This window comes from Protopterus annectens, chromosome 13.part0 (assembly GCF_019279795.1).
Source record: "Protopterus annectens isolate FY-2018-M chromosome 13.part0, PAN1.0, whole genome shotgun sequence".
In the NCBI taxonomy this organism is placed as follows: domain Eukaryota; kingdom Metazoa; phylum Chordata; order Ceratodontiformes; family Protopteridae; genus Protopterus; species Protopterus annectens.
This window is the reverse complement of record NC_056747.1, coordinates 598739779-598765031: the sequence shown is the minus strand read 5'-3', so window position 1 is coordinate 598765031 and position 25253 is coordinate 598739779. Positions and strand designations below refer to the sequence as shown.

The following is a 25253-nucleotide window of genomic DNA, read 5'->3' as shown; positions in this document are numbered from 1 at the left end:
TATTAAATCGGTTAACAGAAAACTTGGGTCGATGTATAGAATAAAGGCCTTCCTAACTCCGCACACCAAACTGACTATTGCCCGAACCCACCTACTCTCCACTCTCCTGTATGCCTCCCCGATATTCTCCTTCCTAAACAAGAAAGAACTTAATAAACTAACAACTACCTATAATCACATAGCCAGATTCATAACAGGAACGCCCTATCGCACTCATCACTGCCTAAATATAAGGTCTCTCGAATGGCTGGAACTCCCCAATTTACTCAAATTCAACCAGCTAACTGAGGCTTTTAAAATTATTAACCATCCAAGTAAAACTCCCTCACTGTACAAAATACTTACCCCTTACTCCAACCTCAACTCCCTCAGGTCTTCCAAAAGTCTACAAGTAAGGACCATTAAATCTAACAATGCTGGTGGTGATGCACTATATGCCAATTCCATTGGCAAATCCTGGAACGCCCTACCAAACAACCTAAGACTTATGCCCTCTCAGCACCAATTTAAATTACATCTTAGAGCATACTTGAAATCCAAATGGTTATGCCCTTGCTCCAGTCCAGACTAATAAGCTATTGTCTCAGTCGTACCTAGGCTTCTCTCAGCCTCCGCCTAACCCAAAAACCAAAGAACACTCTATTTTAGCCCTCCTTGTCTGGCTGTTCAAATCTGTACCTCATGAAATCATTTAATAATTCTTGTTTTCTCTTATTTGGTCTGTAAGCATCAGTGTATTTAATTGTACTCACATGTTATAGGTTTATAATTGTATATGTATTAGGTTTATAATTGTATATGTATTAACCAGCAGATTATCTTGTGTTTCAACATCAATGTTTTTGTTAATCTAACTATGACCTTGGAGCTTTTCTCCCCGGGCCTCCACTGAAAATGGACATGTATCCAGTTGGACTAGCCCGGTCAACAAATGTAAAATAAAAATAAAAATAAAATAAAAGTGTTATTTGTCAATATTTAATGTGTTTCGGCATTTGGTGTGCCTGCTTCACCGGAAATACTGTGCAGATTCACTTTGTTGTTTGAATTTCTCTGATTTATGGTTCAGCTGTCTAAGACCGTTGTATAAAGGAAACACTGCAGAAACAGATTACACTATATTTATATATATATATTTGTATTATATTATATTTATATTTAGCCTTACTTTCCTCTCCTCCTCTCCCTATGGCATTGACAGCCTTGGTCTGGTGAGGACAAATGATAAGCCAGTTGATAAGCCGATCTCTCTAGAGGGAAACACAAGACTTTAGAGCAGAGTCACCTGTAGCAGCTTATGATTATTCAGGCAGTAGGGGAACCAAATAGCATCAGGTCACACCTAAAGAAACGTAAATACCATTGACTTCATTTATATTTTAGTTAATCTGATACATAGGTAAAGTTTTATGATAGTAGAATATTACAAATGACACCATATATTAATAGGTACATTTATTGTTCAGGCCACTCATTGCTCAGGTTAATTATTGTATATTATAGTTGATCATCTCACTGATTGGCTACTTATACATCCACTTGCTCCATGCCATACTATATATATTATATGTATATAAGTGATAGTGAAGTTAAACTACATTATAGGCTATTTGTGTTGTTTATTTTATTTATCATACATTTATACTGAATATATATATTTATATAGATTTATTTATATTTATATGCATATTTATTATTTATTATTTATTTATTTATTTATTGACTTATTATATAGGTACATGATATATACACACTATATTCTATTATAATTATTATAGATCATCTTTTAATAAGCATATATTTTTAATACATTTTTAATATATATTTTTGCAAAAATTAATAATAATATTGAATAATTTATAGAATAATATTTCCATTAATATATATCTCATTGGCCTTTATTACAAGTTTTAGGTAATTTTTTGGTATACTCAATGTATGACACATTATTGACTTTTTCGTTTCTTTCTTTCTTTACTTACTCTTGTCTTTTATCCTCTCTTCTCCACCACCCCTCCCCACCCCCTTCCCCCCTCCCCCTCCCATACACTGCCCCTTCCCTCTTCCCTCTCTTTTTCTTTACCTTTCTTCTCTCCCCCTCTCCTCCCTCCCCCGTCCCTTTCTATTTTTCTTTCTTTGTATTCTTATATTTAGCACACATATATATTGGACAGGAAATATATTTGATATCATGTCTTAAAAAATTTTTTAAAAATTTCACTAGAAAATGTTATGATACACACAAATTATTTAATATATTATACATATAAATGAGAAACATATATACATTTGTTATATCTATATATATATATAATTTCAACTATCTGTTTTAATTATTCATTCACAGCCTTTTAAATGTTTATATAATTTTTTTTTATGATCGTCTATAGATGTTACACGGACTCAATAGGTTATTGACATGTTATTTTGATGACCCCTGTTACTTCTTAGTCTATGGCTAACGGAATATGAATTACTATATTTGGTTTTATTACATCCACAGTTTTTTTATGAATTGATTGCTTCATAGTTTTTAAAAACTTTACTAAATAATTATGTAGATAGTGCTGATTGATGTGATGGTTCTCTTTCGTTTTCCTTTTTTAAAATGTTTTATAATGTTTTAACATTTGCAGGCTATTGAAAGTAACCAGATAAAAGCACTACATCATTATATTGTGATTGTAGCTTTAAAATGAAGCACACCATATACATGTAAAATTGAATAATATGTTTAAATAATTGAATCAATCAAGTCATTAAGTAATTATATCTTTTGGTATATAAAGTGTATGCTTTTACTAAGATTTTAAACTTATCTGAAGAAGTGTGCATTGGAAGCACGCGAAAGCACTTATTTCTGTGGATTTTATGTGAATAAAGTTCGTTATATCCTTCGTGGTGTTGATCTACTTCTTCTACTTCATTGGAGTAGATTTGATGTTGTTTTTATCTGATGAAATTTCTAAAGTACGGAAATGAAAGCACTCATCTTTGTTATTGTTTTTTGTTATTAAAAGTGTTATTTGTCAATATTTAATGTGTTTCGGCATTTGGTGTGCCTGCTTCACCGGAAATACTGTGCAGATTCACTTTGTTGTTTGAATTTCTCTGATTTATGGTTCAGCTGTCTAAGGCCGTTGTATAAAGGAAACACTGCAGAAACAGATTACACTATATTTATATATATATATTTGTATTATATTATATTTATATTTAGCCTTACTTTCCTCTCCTCCTCTCCCTATGGCATTGACAGCCTTGGTCTGGTGAGGACAAATGATAAGCCAGTTGATAAGCCGATCTCTCTAGAGGGAAACACAAGACTTTAGAGCAGAGTCACCTGTAGCAGCTTATGATTATTCAGGCAGTAGGGGAACCAAATAGCATCAGGTCACACCTAAAGAAACGTAAATACCATTGACTTCATTTATATTTTAGTTAATCTGATACATAGGTAAAGTTTTATGATAGTAGAATATTACAAATGACACCATATATTAATAGGTACATTTATTGTTCAGGCCACTCATTGCTCAGGTTAATTATTGTATATTATAGTTGATCATCTCACTGATTGGCTACTTATACATCCACTTGCTCCATGCCATACTATATATATTATATGTATATAAGTGATAGTGAAGTTAAACTATATTATAGGCTATTTGTGTTGTTTATTTTATTTATCATACATTTATACTGAATATATATATTTATATAGATTTATTTATATGCATATTTATTAATTATTTATTTGTTTATTTATTGACTTATTATATAGCTACATGATATATACACACTATATTCTATTATAATTATTATAGATCATCTTTTAATAAGCATATATTTTTAATACATTTTTAATATATATTTTTGCAAAAATTAATAATAATATTGAATAATTTATAGAATAATATTTCCATTAATATATATCTCATTGGCCTTTATTACAAGTTTTAGGTCATTTTTTGGTATACTCATTAATGTATGACACATTATTGACTTTTTCGTTTCTTTCTTTCTTTACTTACCCTTGTCTTTTATCCTCTCTTCTCCACCACCCCACCCCACCCCCTCCCCACCCCCTTCCCCCCCTCCCATACACTACCGCTTCCCCTCTTCCCTCTCTTTTTCTTTACCTTTCTTCTCTCCCCCCTCCCCCCGTCCCTTTCTATTTTTCTTTCTTTGCATTCTTATATTTAGCACACATATATATTGGACAGGAAATATATTTGATATCATGTCTTAAAATTTTTTTTAAAAATTTCAGTAGAAATGTTATGATACACACAATTTATTTAATATATTATACATATAAATGATAAACATATATACATTTGTTATATCTATATATATATATAATTTCAACTATCTGTTTTAATTATTCATTCACAGCCTTTTAAATGTTTATATAATTTTTCTTATGATCGTCTATAGATGTTACACGGACTCAATAGGTTATTGACATGTTATTTTGATGACCCCTGTTAGTTCTTAGTCTATGGCTAACGGAATATGAATTACTATATTTGGTTTTATTACATCCACAGTTTTTTTATGAATTGATTGCTTCATAGTTTTTAAAAACTTTACTAAATAATTATGTAGATAGTGCTGATTGATGTGATGGTTCTCTTTCATTTTCCTTTTTTAAAATGTTTTATAATGTTTTAACATTTGCAGGCTATTGAAAGTAACCAGATAAAAGCACTACATCATTATATTGTGATTGTAGCTTTAAAATGAAGCACACCATATACATGTAAAATTGAATAATATGTTTAAATAATTGAATCAATCAAGTCATTAAGTAATTATATCTTTTGGTATATAAAGTGTATGCTTTTACTAAGATTTTAAACTTATCTGAAGAAGCGTGCATTGGAAGCACGCGAAAGCGCTTATTTCTGTGGATTTTATGTGAATAAAGTTCGTTATATCCTTCATGGTGTTGATCTACTTCTTCTACTTCATTGGAGTAGATTTGATGTTGTTTTTATCTGATGAAATTTCTAAAGTACGGAAATGAAAGCACTCATCTTTGTTATTGTTTTTTGTTATTAAAAGTGTTATTTGTCAATATTTAATGTGTTTCGGCATTTGGTGTGCCTGCTTCACCGGAAATACTGTGCAGATTCACTTTGTTGTTTGAATTTCTCTGATTTATGGTTCAGCTGTCTAAGGCCGTTGTATAAAGGAAACACTGCAGAAACAGATTACACTATATTTATATATATATATATATATTTGTATTATATTATATTTATATTTAGCCTTACTTTCCTCTCCTCCTCTCCCTATGGCATTGACAGCCTTGGTCTGGTGAGGACAAATGATAAGCCAGTTGATAAGCCGATCTCTCTAGAGGGAAACACAAGACTTTAGAGCAGAGTCACCTGTAGCAGCTTATGATTATTCAGGCAGTAGGGGAACCAAATAAATATTCAATGATATAATTATTATATTCAATAATATAACTATTATATTCTATAATATATGTTTCTTTGAGCTCAGCAGTTGTTCAGAACTCATTGTAAGCTCTAAATAAGCTACAAATTACTACAGCACTCAACTTTCCTCACTTGTCTAGAGGAAAACAGTTTCTAGTACATAACAAATATGCACCTATCCAGGCACGTCTAAGGGTCAGCTCCCAGTGTTTTCTCCTGTCTACCTGATGAATCTGAGCATCTTGGGGCAATGCAGCAATTGCCTCATGTACACCGACAACCCTCTCTCCTCCTACCACCCAACACTACAACCTGTGAGAGATGCACTTATATAGCCAAACTGGAAGCAAAGCTCTCTTCACCCAAGACTGGACTAGACAGTCAAGAGGAGAAGGTAAACACTTGCACCACACTTATCACATACTCCATCAAAACCCAGACAGTCAAGAGGAGAAGGTAAACACTTGTACCACACTCATCACATACTCCATCAAAACCTACACCACCGAAGCACACACATAGAAACACAAAACAGACACCTACATTCACAGAGGCTCTCAGTAAAAACTTGCCCAAGCAACAGGGACCTCCAAAGCAGAAACACAAGCAATCTCCACCCCCCAACACAACCCAAATGACACATAGCCCACAAACTCAGTGTGCCACTCAACCACGGCCCATAAGGCATAACAACGTACCCAACACTCTAGTCATAGGTGACTCTATAGTCAGGCACACTGATGTTCCACTCACCAGGCTAAACAAGGAGAAAGTTACTGTCAGCTGCCTGCCGGGTACCAGGATCTGCCACATAATGCATGTACTCAGGTCACTCCACAACAAGTACAAATATGACTCTGTCATTGTCCATGTTGGTGTGAATGACCTGAGATGTACCTCCTTGGACTACATGAAAAGGGACATGGAGGAGCTGTCCAGTCCTGTAGCTCAGGCAGGTATGACCCTTGCCCTGAGTAGCATCCTGCCATCACCCAGAATGATATCACTGTACAAGGACAAAATGATTGACTTCAACAATTGGCTAAGCTTCTGGTGTCATTCTAAGAGGATCCAGCATCTGTCGGCCTGGGATGACATGATCGATAAACCATGATGCTTTGCCAGAGATGGCCTGCACCTGTCGCCCCTGGGATTCCGGATACTGGCGAAGACTCTAGCCACCCTTATAGTGCCTTTTTTAGGCAAGGTTCAAAAGACAAATTCACCACTGTAACAGGTACAAGCAAGCATAATTTGAGGGTATTGCTACTCAATGCTAGAAGTCTAAACCTCAGAATGCACTCACTCAAGGCACTCCTTAAAATGGAGAACATCGACATCTGTGCAGTGACAGAGACCTGGTTTAAGGCTCCAGAGGCTACCACTGCATTTCCAGGCTATAATTCATGCTACACACCTTTCAGCTACATAACCTGGACCAAAACACTAAAGGTGGAGGCGTGTCCATATTCATTAAGGATATCTACACCTCCAGGCTAGTTGTTCAGCATAATGTATCCAAGATTATCCAAGTGCAACTAACTCTGGACAAGACCACAATCCAAATTGTAGCTTGTTACAGATCCCCCACCATGTCCCAGGATTCCCACTCCTCATTTCTTGATACACTGGAAAATATTAGGGTACAACCTAACATCCTAATAATGGGCGATTTCAACTACTCCACCATTAACTGGGAAAACTACTCATGTACCGTTGTGCTCGACGTTTTCTGGAATTCATAAATTCCAATGCCTTGGATCAACTTATCCACACCACCACCAGGGCCAGCAATATCCTAGACCTGGTTATTACCAACATGGGCAACCAGTGCTCCACACCAGAGGTCAATTCCTCGTTGGTCAGATCCGACCACAAGCTAATCACCCTAAACATCCACATCCCTCCCCCACCCCCCATTAGGGAAACCACCGTAAAAAAATTCTCCAAAGCCAACTTCACAGTTCTTAAGACAAAAGTGGCAAACTTCATGACACCCATGCAGACAGACAATAGAGGTATGACTGCTGAATCCTACACAAAAGCACTTTATAAGCACTAACACGAGTGCATGGATCATGCAATCCTTAACAGAACCAAGATGCTATCCTCCAAAAAAAGGAAGCCAATCTGGTGGTCCCCTGCCATAAACAAACTCTACAACAGAAGAAAGAAACTGTTGCAAAAAAGAGTAAAATCCCATGATTGGAGAATCTCCCTGGTCAGCCTCGGTAAGAAGCTGAGATCCCTCATAAAATCCTCCAAACAGTTACGAAACCAAATTCACCACTGACCCTAAAGACAACCACAAAGCATTCGATAGCTATGTCAAGAATCTCAATGACAACACTCAGATCTGCTCTGAGTTACAGCACAATGGCACTAAATATACAGAACCAACTGATATTGCCAACATCCTGGCAGATAGGTTCAGTGCTAACTTTACCCCCCTCTCATCCCCTAAAGTGCCCATCTCTATACCAGAAGAATGCAATGTTCCTGTAATCATGGCTACACAGGTAAAAAACACACTCTCCAAAGGGAAGAACACAGCATCCATGGGACCTGACAACATACCAGGCTGCATTCTACATAAACTACAGAACGAACTGGCACCCCATCTAAGTACCATGTTCAGTCATAGCCTCACCTCAGGCTATGTGCCCACTGAATGGTGCAAAGTGACGGTTATCCCACTCAACAAAGAGGGAACCACCACTGACCCTGGAAACTACCGCCCCATTAGCCTGACGAGCCTGGTCTGCAAGGCTATGGAGTGTATCATCATGGAACTTATAAACAATGACATTGGTAATCTCCAAACTCTGGACCCCACCCAGTTTGGGTTTGTAAAATGCAGATCATGTCTCCTAAACCTGATAGACTTCTTTGAAGCAGTCACCGAAGCCGTAGATGAGGGTAAGGTGGTTCACATAGCCTATCTAGATCTCGCCAAGGCTTTCAACACCATCCCCCATTCTGGAATTATAGATAAACTCACTGAACTAGGTATAAATCCCTATGTCACAAGATGGGTTACCAACTGACTCACTGACAGAACCCACACTGTGAAAGTAGCAGACTCCAAATCCAACTTCAGACCAGTGACAAGTGGAGTACCACAGGGTTCAGTCCTGGGTCCTCTCTTGTTTGTATCTACTTCTCTGAAGTACAGGCTAACACAGGAGGTCTTTGGCTAATGAAATTCACAGATGACTGCAAACTAGGAGCCATAATCAAAACTCCAAAAGATGTGGACATCCTTCAAAAGGGCCTCGCTGAGACAGATGCCTGGTGTCAAAGCCATGGCCTTAAGCTCAATGCCAAAAAGTGCATTGTCATCCCTTTTGGTAAAAACTCTGTGCCCATGAACTACTACATAGGTGGTATTCTACTTAACACCGAAAGTGTGATAAGAGACCTTGGGACACAGGTGGACAGTAGTCTCTCCTTTGATAATCACATTGCCACAGTAGTCAAGAAATCCTTCTATGTGACACACCTCATCACAAAAGGTTTCTCATCCAGGAAAAAAGAGGTTATTGTTCCCCTCTACTCGTCACTCATTAGACCCATTATAGAGTACAATGCCCCTTTTGGTATGTACCTCACAAGACATCTACAACAACTGGAAAGGCCACAGAAATCCCTCACAAAGAAGATTACCGGCCTCAAACAAATGCCCTATGCAGACCATCTCAAAAAACTGCAGCTTTACTCCATCACATATCGCCTACTCAGAGGTGATCCCTGCCTAACACACAAAGCTATGTCAAACCCAGAGCTTTTGGACATGCTCCACTTAAAGAAATCCCAATCCCTCCTAGCTACATGGTCTAGGGACCTACACCTTGTCACCACAAAAAAACAGAACATGCTGGAAGCATAGATTCCTGTCCCAGAGACTTCCAATACTCTGGAACAAACTACCTATCTATATCAAACAAAGCTCCTTATTAGCACTCTTCAAGAAAAATCTTGATGATTGGATGGGAGATAGGAAATTCACCCCGGGGATCACTTATGTGGTTCTGCTCGACAGTGGCACAGGAAAATAATTTTCTTGGGCGGCAAAAGCCAGAGTACCTTTTGGCTAGGCTTATATAGGCCCTAGGCCCAATAGCCTAGTACCTACCTATGAACCTATGAACCTATAACCTAAAACAAAATCTGAAGTAAAAAAGGACTAATAATAATCACAGATAAAAATAACTTTATTTTATTTTTCTTCACATTGTTTTTTTTTTCCTAGCTAATCTGAAAATGTCAGTCTTTTGATAAAAAATAAAGTTAAGAACAGTATTATAAGAGAACAGGATAGGGCTATATGTTTTGTCATGTGTTTCTCTGCATATACAATTGATGCTGGAGGCCTCAGCATAGTACCTTTGGTCTGTTGAAATAGTCTGTAACTAAATCAATGCCTGGATCATTGACCCCTTTGAGTACTCCTGGTATATAGCAGTCTCGACAGTAGGAAGTATTTTCCAGGCAGGTGGATGAATAAGTCAGGATGTTTATAGTTTCTTTTAAGACTTGAAGTGCTTACTGATTTATTAGATTTGTTGTAGTAGCAGCCAATGTCTGGTCATTTATGGTGACTTACAAGGCAAGTACACAGGTTAGAAGGCAAGTCTAATTACTTGCTAGAGTTATTTTTCTAATCACTTTCAAACATTTCTCAACTTCTTTTATCAAAAATCATGTTACCCCCAAAAAATAAAATAATAGGGCATAAAGTCCCCCAAATCAGAGTTTGCATCAGCATGCATTGTTGGAAGAAAAGGAAACATGAAACTGCAATGTCTGTGATTAGGAAGTGACTATGATTCTTGTGATTAGTAAATGCCTATGATTGTCACTGTGTTTTACCAGAACAACAGACATTTTATAAAAGCTAGGACAAACATATCTGGCAACATCAGGGAGACTTTTGCACTATCCTGGGAGACATATATTACTCACTGTCACATTACCTCTAATCTACGTGACTTATTTAGTATAAGATTCTGTAGTGCACCCTTCTGTGTCCATTATTGTATAGGTCAGCAAAAGTATCAGTTTTTAATTAATAATACGATTCAGATGAACCTGTACTTGTTTCAGTTTCTTCTGAATTTATTTACCTTTATGCATCCCACTGTTTCCTAAGTAATGCATTTTATGCATCCAGTAAAATTAAAGTAAAAATCTTAAACAAATACAAGGAAAATATAAAATCATGGTGCACAATTTGTCCAGAATTCCTGATTTGTAGTACTCCTGCTTCATGTCCAAGTGAACCTTTAATATATTTGTATACCTCACTCATAGTTACAAAAGATGCAAGACAACATTAAGTAGGGCTTTCACCAAAGAATTACAATTGTCCAGTACTGGCTGTGTGCACATGTACAGGTCCAGAAGAGGAACTAGATTAAACAGCTCTAGGGTCCTCTGTGCAGGGGCTACAAGCAAGCTCAGCCAAAGGCTGTTCTGCTAACCCACCTCATAATGTGATCCTGTAACAATCTGTGTTAATGAGTTGCATTGTATATGCAGGTTTCAGTCTGCAAGTAACAGAAGCAGCTGCAAATGGTACTTACCCACTAGTACTAGCCCAGAGAGACTCAAATGCTGTGGAAAGCATAGGTGTGGAGAGAGTAAGCAGCACAGAAAGGTTGTGTGACTGTAGGTAATTACTGAGGGGAGAGCAGTTGTACAGGGGTAGAGGTGCTGATGAAGACAAATGGTACATTTATACAAAAGCGGTCCTTGCAAACATAACAAGGGGAAAGGCACAGGATTCATATCATGGCCATATAATGAGATAAATGGAAGACGAAAAGAACCCAGAAAAAAGTAATAGAATATTGAGATGTATACCATATAACGGAAGGAAATGGCATGCAGGTTAGAAACGAGGGTTGTAGGGAGAAGGGTGGAGAAAAAAAAAAGAGAACAAAGTCAACAAACAGAACACTCCAGCTATTTTTTGGATCAACTGAATACAACAGCCTGTATTACACCTGGCTGACACTGAGTAGTCCCTTGCATGCCCTATCGTATATTACAGCATGGTTTTCAACACTACAAGTCTAGAATTGGTCTACTGTATCTTCGATACCTATTACCTCTTTGAGGGCCAGGATGCATGCCTTGGTAGAGGGGCCCCATGTGGATCACAGATGGCATTTCAGGCATGTTCCAATAAGTAATACTTGTCCAGATTTCTGTGCAGTGTGTTAATCTAATCTTTTGGAATCCGATACATGTTGTAGCACCACCCATGAGGACTTATGAGGGCCATCTGTTTTGTACCTGAAAAAAAGACATACTGAAATCTTCTTAAGAAATCTCCTGTGCTCCAAGTCTGATTGCAAACAAAGGCTAGTGCCATACTTTGAGCACCCCAAGCATAACTTATTTTTGAATGTTTCTCTATTTCTGCCCTGTTTCCACTCACTTGTTTAGTTATAATGAACAGTTGGATGTTTTGTTTCAGTAAGAGCAAGATCTGGCCTGATGTTCCACAGAGACTAATAAAGCTCACATTTAAACATAGTTTTGTTTTCATAATTTATATGACACTAAAATAAGTTAAGTTCACCATTTAATTTATGAGCTTTTAATCCTGATAGTTAAAGACTGACACTGATTTCTGTTCTGGGGCTAGACATTACAGATTCTTAACGATAATCCTTTTAGTCTGATCTGTTAGGCAAATGTCTTGTTCTGTCCTACTAGTTTCCAATGGTACGTGCTGGTGCTTGGCTATCAACAGGATTAGCTGGAGTGGATGAAAGAGTCACTGCCAGATAAATAAGGCACAGAAACTTCTTTTTAAATAAGGCAATATTAGCAAAGGAAAAGAAAAGAAAAAAATTAATTATGCACATTTTCAGTTGAGAACACAGAGCAGCCCCAGTGAGGTTGGTGCTGCACTTTTGAAAAACTGCTGTACAGTTAGGCTAAATTAATTTTACTTCATATACAACAAAGCACCAGAAGATATAAAAATACCACAAAGGAGACAGGAACAGCAGCCTCTAAAAAAGCAGAAAAGCTCAAAAGGGCTCATAAACAAATTGGCATATATGGGGGCAAAAGAAGCCTCCACTGCCGTGCCTTTTATCTAATGGAATATGTCCCCAATAAATTCAAAATAGTTATGTGTCAAACAAAATTGTAACAACTCAGTCATATAATTTGTTAATGGGTTGTCACCCAAAAAGTATCTTACTGACTCTAGGCCTAATTGGTAAGTGATATTAGTGTACAGACTTTTTACATCTGCCACCAACCAATAATTATTATTCTTCCATACCACAGGCGTTATGTTTTTCCAGAAAATCAAATGAGTCAAGAATATATTAATCTATTTTAACAACTGACTGTAACGGGAACTTACACAATATTGGTATTTTGTTACATAAGAAGTAGTTTGTAGCTACCACTATAGGTCACCTCGGGGGGGAGGGGGGGGAGCTATTTTTATGTACCTTTGGGAGACAATAAAATCTAGCAATAACATTCCCTTGAGCTGAAAACTTTTTTTCAACATCATGCTTCGAAAAATAACCTAGGCTATATCCCTTCATGAGTACATTTTTATATTGTACAAAAGAAGCCTTTCTATAGGTATCATAATCATTTAAATTATCATCATCACACATTTTTTGTATTGTAAATAATGCATAACTATTTGATGCCCCTTATCAGCAGGCTTGATTATTAATTCACATCTTGCACTTAGCCCTTTCATGCTTTCCATTCTTCTCTAGATAAATTATAAACAACAATATTACTATTTTTTACAAAATTAGAACATAATTTATCCACCTCAAAGCCCACCATAGCAGAAAACTGTTTAATATAGTTGTTACAGAAAGGAGGTATAAAACCACTTTTAGACTCTATGTTAGCTGTGTCAAGAAAACAACATGCATTTATATCACATTCAAATGAAGAATCACATGAAATATAAATGTCAGCTTCATCATCCATATCAAATGTATTAGCTAACATTTCATTTGTTTGAACACATTGTCTAGAATAAAAATCTATCAGGTGTAACTTTCTAACAATGCAAAACACTTCACTTTGAGAACATGTTTTAATGAAAAACGGTTGGGATAAATTTCAACCCATAATTTAAAACAGACAATTACTTAGAGTACATCCTGACAAACTTTTTTTTGCAATCTGATTTTTATTAGCATTTTTAAAGACACAAATACAGAATCAAGTGCAAGTCACGTAATGCAAATAGGTTCAAAACAAATAAGTGAATATACTTCATACAACCTGCTTAGGCACAAGTACAATCAGTCCTATATAACAAAAAGAAATATTAACCTTCATTAAACAAGGGATTAGGAGATTAACAGACAGAGAGGTAGCAACATTTATTGACAACTATTTATTATGCAGGTGTGTGGAGGTGTATCAGTACACCTAAAACCTAATTGATTTAACTATATAAAATATATACACACGACTGTCACTGAATGAAAGGGTGTTAGTATAAGGAAGCTAGATGTTAGTGCTGGCACAAGGGTAGGAACAGATATCATAGGGGGTTGTATTGTTTGTGATCATTCAAGGGTTATGTTGGAGATCGATATTAAAGAGGAAAAGTATTTGCCACATAATTAACAATCCAATTGAACTAGGGGAATTAGAGACAAGGGGGATAAGATGAGGCCCGAAGGAATAAAAGGGAGGATGGAGGTCTACCTAAGGATGATGTTGATTAAGAGCATCTAGAAGGTTATTCCAATATTTTTGAAAATAACTTATTTTCTTTTTGCTTGTTGTCTTTAGTTTACTTGCCAAAACATATTTAACAGCCATCGACTGGAAGTCCTTCCAAGACATTTTGGATCTGTCTAGCCAGTTTAAAGTAATGTAAGTTTTGAGGAGCGCACACAATGTCACAATAATATGTTTAGTTTCAGATTTAAATGAACCTGGGTAAATATTTAATAACGCCATTTCCTAGGATAGGGTTGACTTCATATATCCCATTTTCTCCAGATGTGCTCTTAAGGAGCACCAAAGTTTATACATGTTTTTACAGGACCAGAAAATGTGGAGTATGTCTGCAACTGAATTAGGGCATGTTGGACATATAGGTGCGGTGTTGGGGTTAATTTTATTTAGGAATGATGGTGTGTGATAGGCGTTATTGTTTATCATGAGCTGGGTATAGATTAGTTTTTTGAAGGGGGTTAATTTTATTGTTGCATCAATTGCATCAAGTTTTTGGCTAAGTGTAATTTTCCTGCTTTGTCCATCCCAGTACTTAGAGAATAATATATTGTCTTAGTGTTTCATTTTTGTTACTAGTCTATAGACATTGGAAAGCATTTTAGTCCTTGATAGAAGGTGGGTTATTAGTGTCTGGTAAAGTTGGTATTCCGGGGGGGAAACTGACATCATGTCGGTGACCAGAGATATTAGGTATAGTATTTGTATAATGATTATATAGTATTTTTTATTGACTGCCAAAGAATATATGACACCATTAAATGGTAAGTCTTTGACTGTATAGAAGTCCCAAACTGTACAGTTCCTAATGAGAGGGTAACTATCAAGATTTAGCATGCTGTTACCCAATTTAAAATTTGGATTAAGATGGATTGGTTGGGCCATCGTTAGAGAGTGTCACATACCAAGGGATGTTATCAGTTTTTGGAACCCATTGATATTTTTTATTAATATAGGGTGAATTTTACATCCTGACAAACTTAAAACTAAACTGTTTTTTAAGCAACGTGTCTTTTTAGCTTGTGTTGAAAACACTTTGCACCCATTTTCTCCCCCAAGTGGATAGAACTAAATTATCATACATGGGAGCACAACTTGCTACTCCACTGGTCTGCTTATAAAATTCTCTCTCGAAATAGAGGAAATTATTTCTGAGGGCTAAATCCATTAACTCAATAAATAAACCCACTTTATCATATTCTATGTCCCCTTTGAACCTTAAAGCTTCTTCAAACCATTCCAGTCCAATGGTATGAGGTATCACATTGAGCAGATCTTGAATGTCTAAGGTAACAAAGATAAGCTCTTCACTAAACAAATTCTCCTTGATATTCCTTAAAAAATCCCATGAATCTTTGAGGATTCCTGCCCTCTCAGTCCAAACCTTTTTTAATTCCAGGTCCAAATATTTAGCAAATGGATATGTCTTGGATCCTGAAGCTGCCACTGTTAGTCTGAGGGGTGGATCTTCTAAGTTCTTGTGAACTTTGGGAATCCCAAAGATCGATGGTATTTTAGGTTTGTCTATTGTTAAAAAATTAAATACTTCCAAAGTAATATTACCTTCGTCCAGTAACTCATTTAACATGAAATCTATTCTCCTATTTGCAACATTGATCTTGTTTCTAGAAACTCTAGAGTATCTATCTGTATCATTTAACATATCCAACATTTTAGCTGAGTAAAGTATACTGTCCATAAAAAACAACTCTTCCTCCTTTGTCGGGCTTCATAACCCTAATATGCTGGTTGTCTTTCAAGGAGATAAGTAACTGGTGTTCTTCTTTCGTAAGGTTGTAATACTTTCTCCCTTTCTTTTGATTCAGCCTAATCTGCTTCTCCACTTGTGTTTCAAAGTTTTTTAACTGTGGATGGAGGGGTGGGTTTAGTGTACTCTTCTTCCTAATCTGGATATGCGTGTTGTTAGTTCCTCTTTTCTCAATGTCAAACATCAACTCTAGGTTTTTCTTACAAACAAACATTTTGAGGTCAATAAGAGTTTGTGAAATGTTGCTGGTAGAAGTGGGAACAAATTTTAAACCCTTACAAAATAGGTTGAAGTGAGTAGGAGTAATTTCTGCTGCACTATAATTCTAAATACTAAAATTATGATAAACATGCCTATTCCCTTCAATAACAATTTTGTTCTCATCTGTGCTGGACTGAACATTCAATGGCCCACTCCTATCAGGGCTCAATAACCCCTCCCATTTGGGTACCCCCTCCTGTTGTTGAAATAATAGTTCACTTCTCCCCATCTTTTAATCCTCTCAGACCTCCTGAGTTCCAGGAACACTTGTGGGTTATCAAGGTCATAAGGTCTTTCAAAATTACTGAAATTGTAGTTTGAATTCTGTCCAATATAGTTACTTTCACCAGGCTTACCTTCCTCCATATATAAAGTATCTCTTTCTTGTTGGAAATTGGCCTGGTAGTTTTTAAAACCACTCCTTTTAGGTTTAGGATAACAAACTTTGTCCCTATATTCAATAATGTCACAATCTAATTTTTTATACTTCCTACTGTACATAAGCCTACACTTATCCTCTATTTTCTCATTCATACTATAGTATTTTCCTTTTCCTCTTCCACTGTAAATAGTAGATTAGTAACAACAATTTTATTTACTTTCTCGATTTCAGACAACTTCCCTGTTTCTCTTTCATTTTCTCTTATAATAGTCTTAACAATTTCTAATCCACAATTGTTAAATATATCCAACAATTCTACATGAAACATACTTCCCTCCCTAACATTGTTAGGGTATTTATACAGTCCCAGTCCTTTAGGCACTATCCCTCTCCCCACACATTCTTTTAAATAACTGTTATCCAAGCATAAACTTTTACATTTCAGCATCAAGTTGTGTAAGATTTTGACATTGATGTTATAACTGTTAACATTAGGAGCATTCATTGAATTGCTTTGAAAAACATAATTAGAAAATGAGCAGTTATTTTGCAACCAATTAATGACATTATTGTCCCTATCCCAGTTCAAATCAGTCAACTCGCCTTGCTCGCAGTTCGGGGCGTCTGTATGAACAGCCCCATTCATTCCTGTGCGAGTTGTACCATACGCACCATTGTATGGTCCATTTTGTTTTCTCCTAACTGTCTTTAGGCTGCCATTAATATGCCTTAAAGTATTCTGTGAGTGTTCACTGTCCTCCATGTTATTTGGACTCGTCATTTCTGGGATTTGCTGATGTTGAGTGTTTCGGAATTGATGTCACCTCATTCGCTTCACCGTGAAGCCACACCTCTTGGTTACCGGGTAGCGAGGAGGATCCTTGGGTTTCTAAATTGTGCAAGCCCAGGGTGGCTTGATTAAAATAGTTGGAAACATTGTTAACAATACCAATTCCACTCAATTGTTGGCTTAACAAAGCCACCAGCTGAGTCATTTGACCGTCCACTTGTGTCAGCCATTCACTTAATCCATCAGAACCACTGGTGCCCACCTTAGGGCTACCTAAATTGATAACGGACTCCTCCATAAAACCAAAAACTGTAACAAAAAGAAGGAGGTAATGTGTCAAAAGACAGATAACCACAAAAGCAACAATGCAATGACACACTGAAGTCCATTCACGAAAAAAATGGCCACACAATAAAGCCCGGAGGTCACTCGCTTTATTTTAAACACTAACGCTCAAAGTTTACTCTGCGTTTTCATCTTACACATACAAAAGACTTCTTCAGATGTATAAAATTCACCAGCAAGCAACACTTCTTATATACCCCTCCCGCTAAACCATCCACCAATAAATATGTTTATTAAGTTTAAAAAACATTCCTTATAAATTTGAATCAAATAACCAAAACTAACCTTGCATATTATGTAGTAAATAATAAAATTGCTTTTAAATGTATAAAACATTATCATAAACTTCCATTTAAAATACAAAATTGTAAAAAAATACATAAAAAATAATATATGCAATACATTGTACTACTGTACAGTGAGCTACATTATGACAATAGGAGTCTGTAACTGCATTGCATCTGCTCTCCTATAGGTAGCCATATTATGCAAGCTGGCTGTTTCTGAACTGCATTTTCAGTCATATTCATGCTGCATAGTTCATTTATTTATATGCAACATTCCACCTGCCTGCTTCCTGTGTAGCTACATATCTCTTCGTGTAGCCCTAGTGTGTAGTTCCCTAACCACAAATTTGCTTTCCTATGCATTACCCTGTGCATTTGCACTACTCGGTACACATCTGTTTGCCTTTCCTGTGCATTATACTGTGCATTTACCCTACTCAGTACACATCTATTTGCTGACTGTAACTCTAAGAGGTTTACAGTCAATCCTGACCTTTATGACCTTCAAGGTAAACTACTTTGTAATTAAAATGAACAGCCGAATGACAACAGTTGAATAATGTAGAAGAATATTGTCTTTCCACAATGCTTTATACAAATCTGAACATGAATACATTTTTTTCATAGTATCACAAAGCAAAGCATTGCTGCAACTCTCATCTCAGATTAATTTATGTGTCTATGCCTAAGCATAGCTTGATACAATAAACACATTACAGTGCAACATATCCTTGTAATGTCCTGCATCTCTTCGTTTATTCAAAAAACTCTTTGTAATACATGCACTTCTTACACTCAGCTCAGAACATGTTTGGGTTAGTGTAAATAGGCATTGTAGGCAGTCTTGGTTCAAGAACAGTGTACCACATGCTATCTGAGTGTTACTTTTTCACTCCTGCCTGTTGTAGAGTCATCCTTATGATGTGCAGTTTTATAGGCTATGGCTTAAAGAAGTAACAGATTTATACGGGAAAGAAAGAAATATTAACTTGAAAAGAGGAAAGTTATTGCTGAAATTCACTCTTCTCTTGTAGTGTTGTCACAGTTATTAATTTATTTTTTTAATTATCTAATTGTCAATCTGGGAGGACAGCCAAACTGTAAAACAAGAACTGCTAATCTATCCTTTCTAATGAGTGAGTGAGTGAATGTGTGTGGGTTTACCTTCCATAAATACTCCACTTTTGTGAATTTGTTCTGTTTCATTTTTTTTTTTTTTTTATATTTCTTCAGCCAGACTGTACCTGTCAATGGTCTGTTATGATTGGTGTACTACCCCAGTAAACAAACTAAATAAATGTGTGCGTGTGTGTGTCTGTCTCTGCATGTACTCTACAACCAAACTTGACTTTTGCGGCTTCCTTCACTGCCCATCCATCCATACATCCATCCACCAGTTCACCAATTCATCCATCCTCTAAACCACTTGTCCTGGTGAGGTAGCAAGCTGAGGTACAAAAGGCATCTTCTTTGTCCAGCAATTGCTTGCATCTTCAGGCAGTCAAAGGCAAAGGTGAAATATATAATCCCTGTAACCTCACCTGGTCCACCCCCAGGGCCAATTCTTAGTGCACCTCCCATGGGAACAACACTAATGCCATTGTTACAAGATGTTCAAACATCTTTACTGATTCATCTCAACACAGAGGATCAATTCCTTTACTCTAAGATCCTCCCAGATAGCCAAACCACTCACTCTGATCATGAGGAATGAGCACAGTTACCATGTGAAGGAGCCTCATTTCTGATACTTGTACCTATGACATGTCACTTTCGGTCACTAACCACAGCTCAGGAGTACAAGTGAAGTCTGGGATGCAGCTTTGTCAGTTCATTAAAAGCTTCATTATTAAACAGAGTTCTTGTTTAAAAGTCACAGTCTTGTACAACACCTATCATACACTGCATCTACATGTATCCTATGTGTATTCTCCTAGTCCATCCACCTTGACTTCTGAGCATGATCACAAGTGTCCCGGTTTCTTCCCCTTCACTTGGAAAGACCACCATATCCTTTTTGTATTGTTTTTCAATATTGTGAAATAGAAGTCTGCATATTTAAATATTGCTGAGCACTTTGTGTGATCAAAATATATTCTGACGTAGAATCATCCTTTTACTGAAGGTTTATATGGCTTTGATACAGAGGAATTGAAAAGTTGCAATAATTTAACCATTTCTTAACATTTTACACCAAATTTTCAACATAACTTCCCCAATTTTCTATGTCATAAATCACTCTGCTATCAGATGTTTAGTTCTGTCATGAAGTCCTGCTTTGCAAACCAGCTGTGAAAGGATATTTTGAGAGAAATTGTGCAATGACAACTGTGTAGTTCATGAGATTGAGGTATTAGATGGTATGGTGAAAATCTGTTGTGAAATTATTATGCAGTAGTGAAATGATGTGTGCTTAATTTGCTAGTAAAACTGTCAGAAGGTCAGCATTTTGGTGTAAATGTTCAGTAAAAAAAAACTAAAATGTAGACACTCTCCATTTCTAGAAACAGATTTACCGTGTATGAGTCTTCCTCTAGTAAACTGTAAAATGTCATTGTTACACAGTTCTGTCTTAAAATGTAATTTCATATACTGACTGCAAATCAACATTTATGTATGGACCTGTGCAGTATGTTTTTTTTTGTTTGTTTGTTTTTTTGTAATGCATTCCCATTTATTATTTTAAATGTTAAATGCAGCCAGTATGTATATTTGATATTGAACAATGCTAGTTCATAATATGTCTATTAGTGCCTAGGTTATGAATTATGTAACATTCCTCTAAAAAACACAATTTGTAAGTTGTTGGTGTTTATCTGATATTAAAAAATCTTATCATATTCTTAGTATTTAACAAAGTGATGTGCTTGAATTAGCTTTTGTTTTGCCTGGGTACTTAACACCTCAAGTACCTTTTAAAATTTCAGGGATGTTTGTGCTAAGGGAAGGTAAAATGAATTGGATGGAGGTGGGCATTTCGAAGCATTACATTGACTGCTTCCTTTCAGTTAATGAGGGTCATTACCTAAACTGAGAATATACTGCCCCCTAGTGGAGGAGCAGGGCACTGCAAGTCAGTAACTGAGAGCACCTTAAAGGTACTGATAGATGTGTCAGTAGTGCAGGTCATATCAGGCATGTTGATCTGATGACATTTCAAATCCATGACTCCAAGCTGGGAAATTGGGAGAAGAAAAAAGTATTGTGGAGTTGCAGTTCCACAGATATAGCTTACTGCACGGTCCGATTCCTTCCTCATGTGTATTACCTTGTCTCTGAAAACAGGAACTTGTTTGTAAGTGATCACTAGCAGGATAGAAAAAAAAGCTGGAAACTCCAAATGACAAGTCATTTAGGTGCAAATACTTCATATTCTTGAATAAGTGGACAACATCAGTGTCAAAAGTATAAATAAACTACCTAATTCAAAAAGGTGAAAGAGGAAAAGGTATGTAATGGTGAAATACTGAATAGTATGAAAAAGAACTGGAAAATGGGAGGGAACAGAAAGTAGGCATACTATATAATCTCACAAAAAAGAAAACAGTACTGAATGCTAGTAAGTGATGCTAAAAAATACTGGGATGCTCAAAAGCAGATAAAGACATTAAGAAGCCATCATTCTGGAGAATAGCTAATGGATGAGATTCTTTTTGTATTTCTGTGCAGAGTTCTTATAGGTTCAGAGGTTCATAGGTAAGTACTAAGTTAGCTGCTATTGCAGACCATTCTAAGCTTATCCAATTTTCCCTTTTATGTCCATTTGATTGTAGACTGGCCTCACTCATCCCATAGTTGATAATTATACATTATCCTTAATAAGAATAACTGGGATTATACCACAGATAATTCGAAGGGACGTATTAATGGACAGAGGCAGCTCTGACATGCTTTAACCCATGCATATTATGGGAGCTGTCCTGGGGTGAATTTTCACTTTCCATTCCATAGAGCTAAGTTGTGCTTGAACATGGACAAGGATGAGCTTTTTTATGTGGATGCAGACTCTCTTCTATAGCCTCAGTATCCTCTGCAAGATATACCTGTAGCTCCAAGCCATTCTGTTGATGTTGCTGAAGACGTTTAGGTCCCTAGACTAAATATTTCTAATGCCATTTGATTGCTGATGTACAGTAAATAAATCAGTAATGGATCAGAGGATGCTATGTATGCCAGACACAGGTCACATTTTAGCAGTTTGTAGCATACCGAGTATAGAGACAGGATAAGACATGTTGTTTAGGCCTTGTATACTTTTAACAAGGTATCTTTGTGGGCCTTCCAATGGTTGCGTGTGACTGGGCAGATAAATTCTGAAGACCCTTGTCTGTGGAAATGTGTGGCAAGAATGGGGATGTCTACAGAGTACAAAAATACATTGCATGGTCAGTACAGAAACTCAAAGAAAGACAGAAAAAAAATTTAATCTGTATAATAGATATGGTGGTCCAAATAATACATCAGAGAAAAAAGCAAACAAATGCAAAATAACCTTTTTCAGTAAACAAAGATGCAACAATATAAGGGAGCACAGTTTAATGACAGAAGCAAGATGTTTCACAAGAAATGATAGAATTTGTTTTTTAGACTAGTGTTTTAGGTACAATGAAGGGGCAAAGGGCTGCAGTCAGTATGGGATTTCATAACTGCATAGAAAAGGCATGCAGAATAGCAATGACAAAAAATACAACTTGTCATTTAAATGAATGTACAGAATGTTCAGGCAATGACATGGGTACACTTGATGGGTCAGACTCCATTCATCTGCTGTCAAAGTCTGTTTTTCAGTATTTCAGTTCATTGTATTTTCCTGATACACATGCAAGAACAAGAAGAAAGATGGCATTAATAAATATGTCTAGAAACTTGAAATAAAAATTGCATTCTATTATTATATTTCGGAGAAAAAACTGTTGTCACCAAACATGTTCTTTTTTTACTGCAGAGGATACATCTTTGCTGGCCTGGAGTATGGTGGAGACTGCTACTGTGGCAACAAGATGCCAGTAACCACTGCAAGAGAGGAAGAATGTCATATAGAGTGCAAGGGAGAAAAAGGTTCCATTTGTGGTGGCGTAAATCGTCTCTCCCTCTATAAGATAGAAGATCCAGAACGTGCAACAAAACGCTGTATGTATCATGCATAGATACCATGCTTTTATTATTTTGATTCTTTTTGTTTTATTTTGTAAACATATTTAAGTTAAAAAAGGTTATGCATAATAAACTATTTTTTTAATGATATACTTTATTGATGAAAAGAAAGATAGGTGGAAGGAATAAATAGTCTGAACAACTTAATCATTCTGTCACAATTGCAGCTCTTTATAGTCTCTTAAACATTGACTAACATATTTCAAGATAAAATAAATGATTTTATGGTGTTTTCAGATTGAACACTACTGCTTTTTAAAGTTGTGTGTAGTTTCATAGCATGTTTAACACTGTTTTATTTGATAGTCATTTTTGCCTGAGAGTGTAAATAAAATCCCAAGGAGATTACTGCAGTGTGGTGGTGGTGGTAGTGGTGGTGGTGGTGGTGGGGGGGCATGTAGAGGAGAGGCAAGATCTCTATCATGGAGAGAGTGAGTGATGAATGGTCAGCTCATCTTTGCCATGTGCTGGGGGAGAGACAGTGACCTACTGCCATGAAGCCGCAAGAGAAATTGATAATACTGCACTGAGGTGATATAAAAATAGCTGGGACAATTTTATACTGGTTGCCCTGGTTGGTAATGTGCATTGATATTGTCTGCATGCACCAGGGAAGAGATGAATTGTAACCCTATTCTTACACAGTGAAAGTACCACATGTCTACCTCCCTGCTGTCATCATTAGAAGGTAACAAATAAACGGATGAGCAAGGTGTTAACTATGGATGACCAAGGTCAATGGGCGATGTCGAATACATAAAACAGGCAGTGACATTAGAAAGAGGTTAGAGTTTATAAAAACATGAAACATGACAGATTTTTTATTTCTGCATACTGTGTAGATTATGATCAAAGTATACAGAAATTTTGCAAGAAATGTAGCACACAAAAGGTGCACTAATTCTGTCACCTCCCATACCTCTGTGTACACATCAGATGCAGATCTAATTCCCATTAAACAATGGCCTTACAGTCATCATAGGTTCACAGGTTCATAGGTAGGTACTAGGCTATTGGCCCTAGGGCCTATATAAGCCTAGCCAAATGGTACCCTGGCTTTTGCCACCCAAGAAAAGTATTTTCCTGTGCCCCTGTCAAGCAGAGCCACAGAAGTGATCCCCGGGGTGAATTCCCTATCTCCCATCCAATCATCAAGATTTTACTTGAAGAGTGCTAATGAGGAGCTTTGTTTGATATAGATAGGTAGTTTGTTCCAGAGTATGGGAAGTCTCTGAGATAGGAATCTATCCCTCCAGCATGTTCTGTTTATTGTGGTGACAAGGTTTACGTCCCTAGAGCGTGTAGCTCGGAGGGATTGGGATTTATTTATGTGGAACATGTCCAGTAGCTCTAGGTTTGACATAGCTTTGTATGTTAGGCAGAGATCGCCTCTGAATAGGCGATATGCAACAGAGTAAAGCTGGAGTTTTTTGAGACGGTCTGAGTAGGGCATCTGTTTGATGCCGGTAATCCTCTTTGTGAAGTATTAATGTGACCTTTCCAGTTGTTGCAGATGTGTTGTGAGGTACATACCAAAAGGGGCATTGTATTCTATAGTGGGTCTAATGAGTGATGAGTAGAGGGGAACAATGACCTCTTTTTTCCTGAATGAGAAATCTTTTGTGATGAGGTGTGCCACGTAGAAGGATTTCCTGACTACTGTGGCGATGTGATTATCAAAGGAGAGACTACTGTCCACCTGTGTCCCAAGGTCTCTTATCACACTTTCGGTGTTAAGTAGACTACCACCTATGTGGTAGTTCACAGGTACAGAGTTTTTACCAAAAGGGATGACAATGCACGTTTTGGCATTGAGCTTGAGGCCATGGCTTTGACACTAGGCATCTGTCTCAGTGAGGCCCTTTTGTAGGATGTCCACATCGTTAGGAGATTTGATTATGGCTCCTAGTTTGCAGTCATCTGGGAACTTTGTTAGCCAAAGACCTTCTGTGTTAGCCTGTACTTCAGAGAAGTAGATAACAAACAGGAGAGAACCCAGGACTTGAACCCTGTGGTACTCCACTTGTCACTGGTCTGAAGTTGGATTTAGAGTCTGCTACTT

The 25253-nt window shown here is 36.8% G+C and overlaps 1 protein-coding gene across 2 annotated transcripts in view; it reads left to right on the top strand.

Moving 5' to 3' along the window:
• The window catches only part of WSCD1 (WSC domain containing 1), a 568343-nt gene that overhangs the window by 251379 nt on the left and 291711 nt on the right, over positions 1–25253 (top strand). For both annotated transcript variants that reach the window (XM_044054265.1, XM_044054266.1), the window contains exon 4: positions 22983–23167. In XM_044054265.1, coding sequence (XP_043910200.1) covers positions 22983–23167 — 185 coding nt within the window. The remainder of the gene's footprint in view (positions 1–22982; positions 23168–25253) is intronic.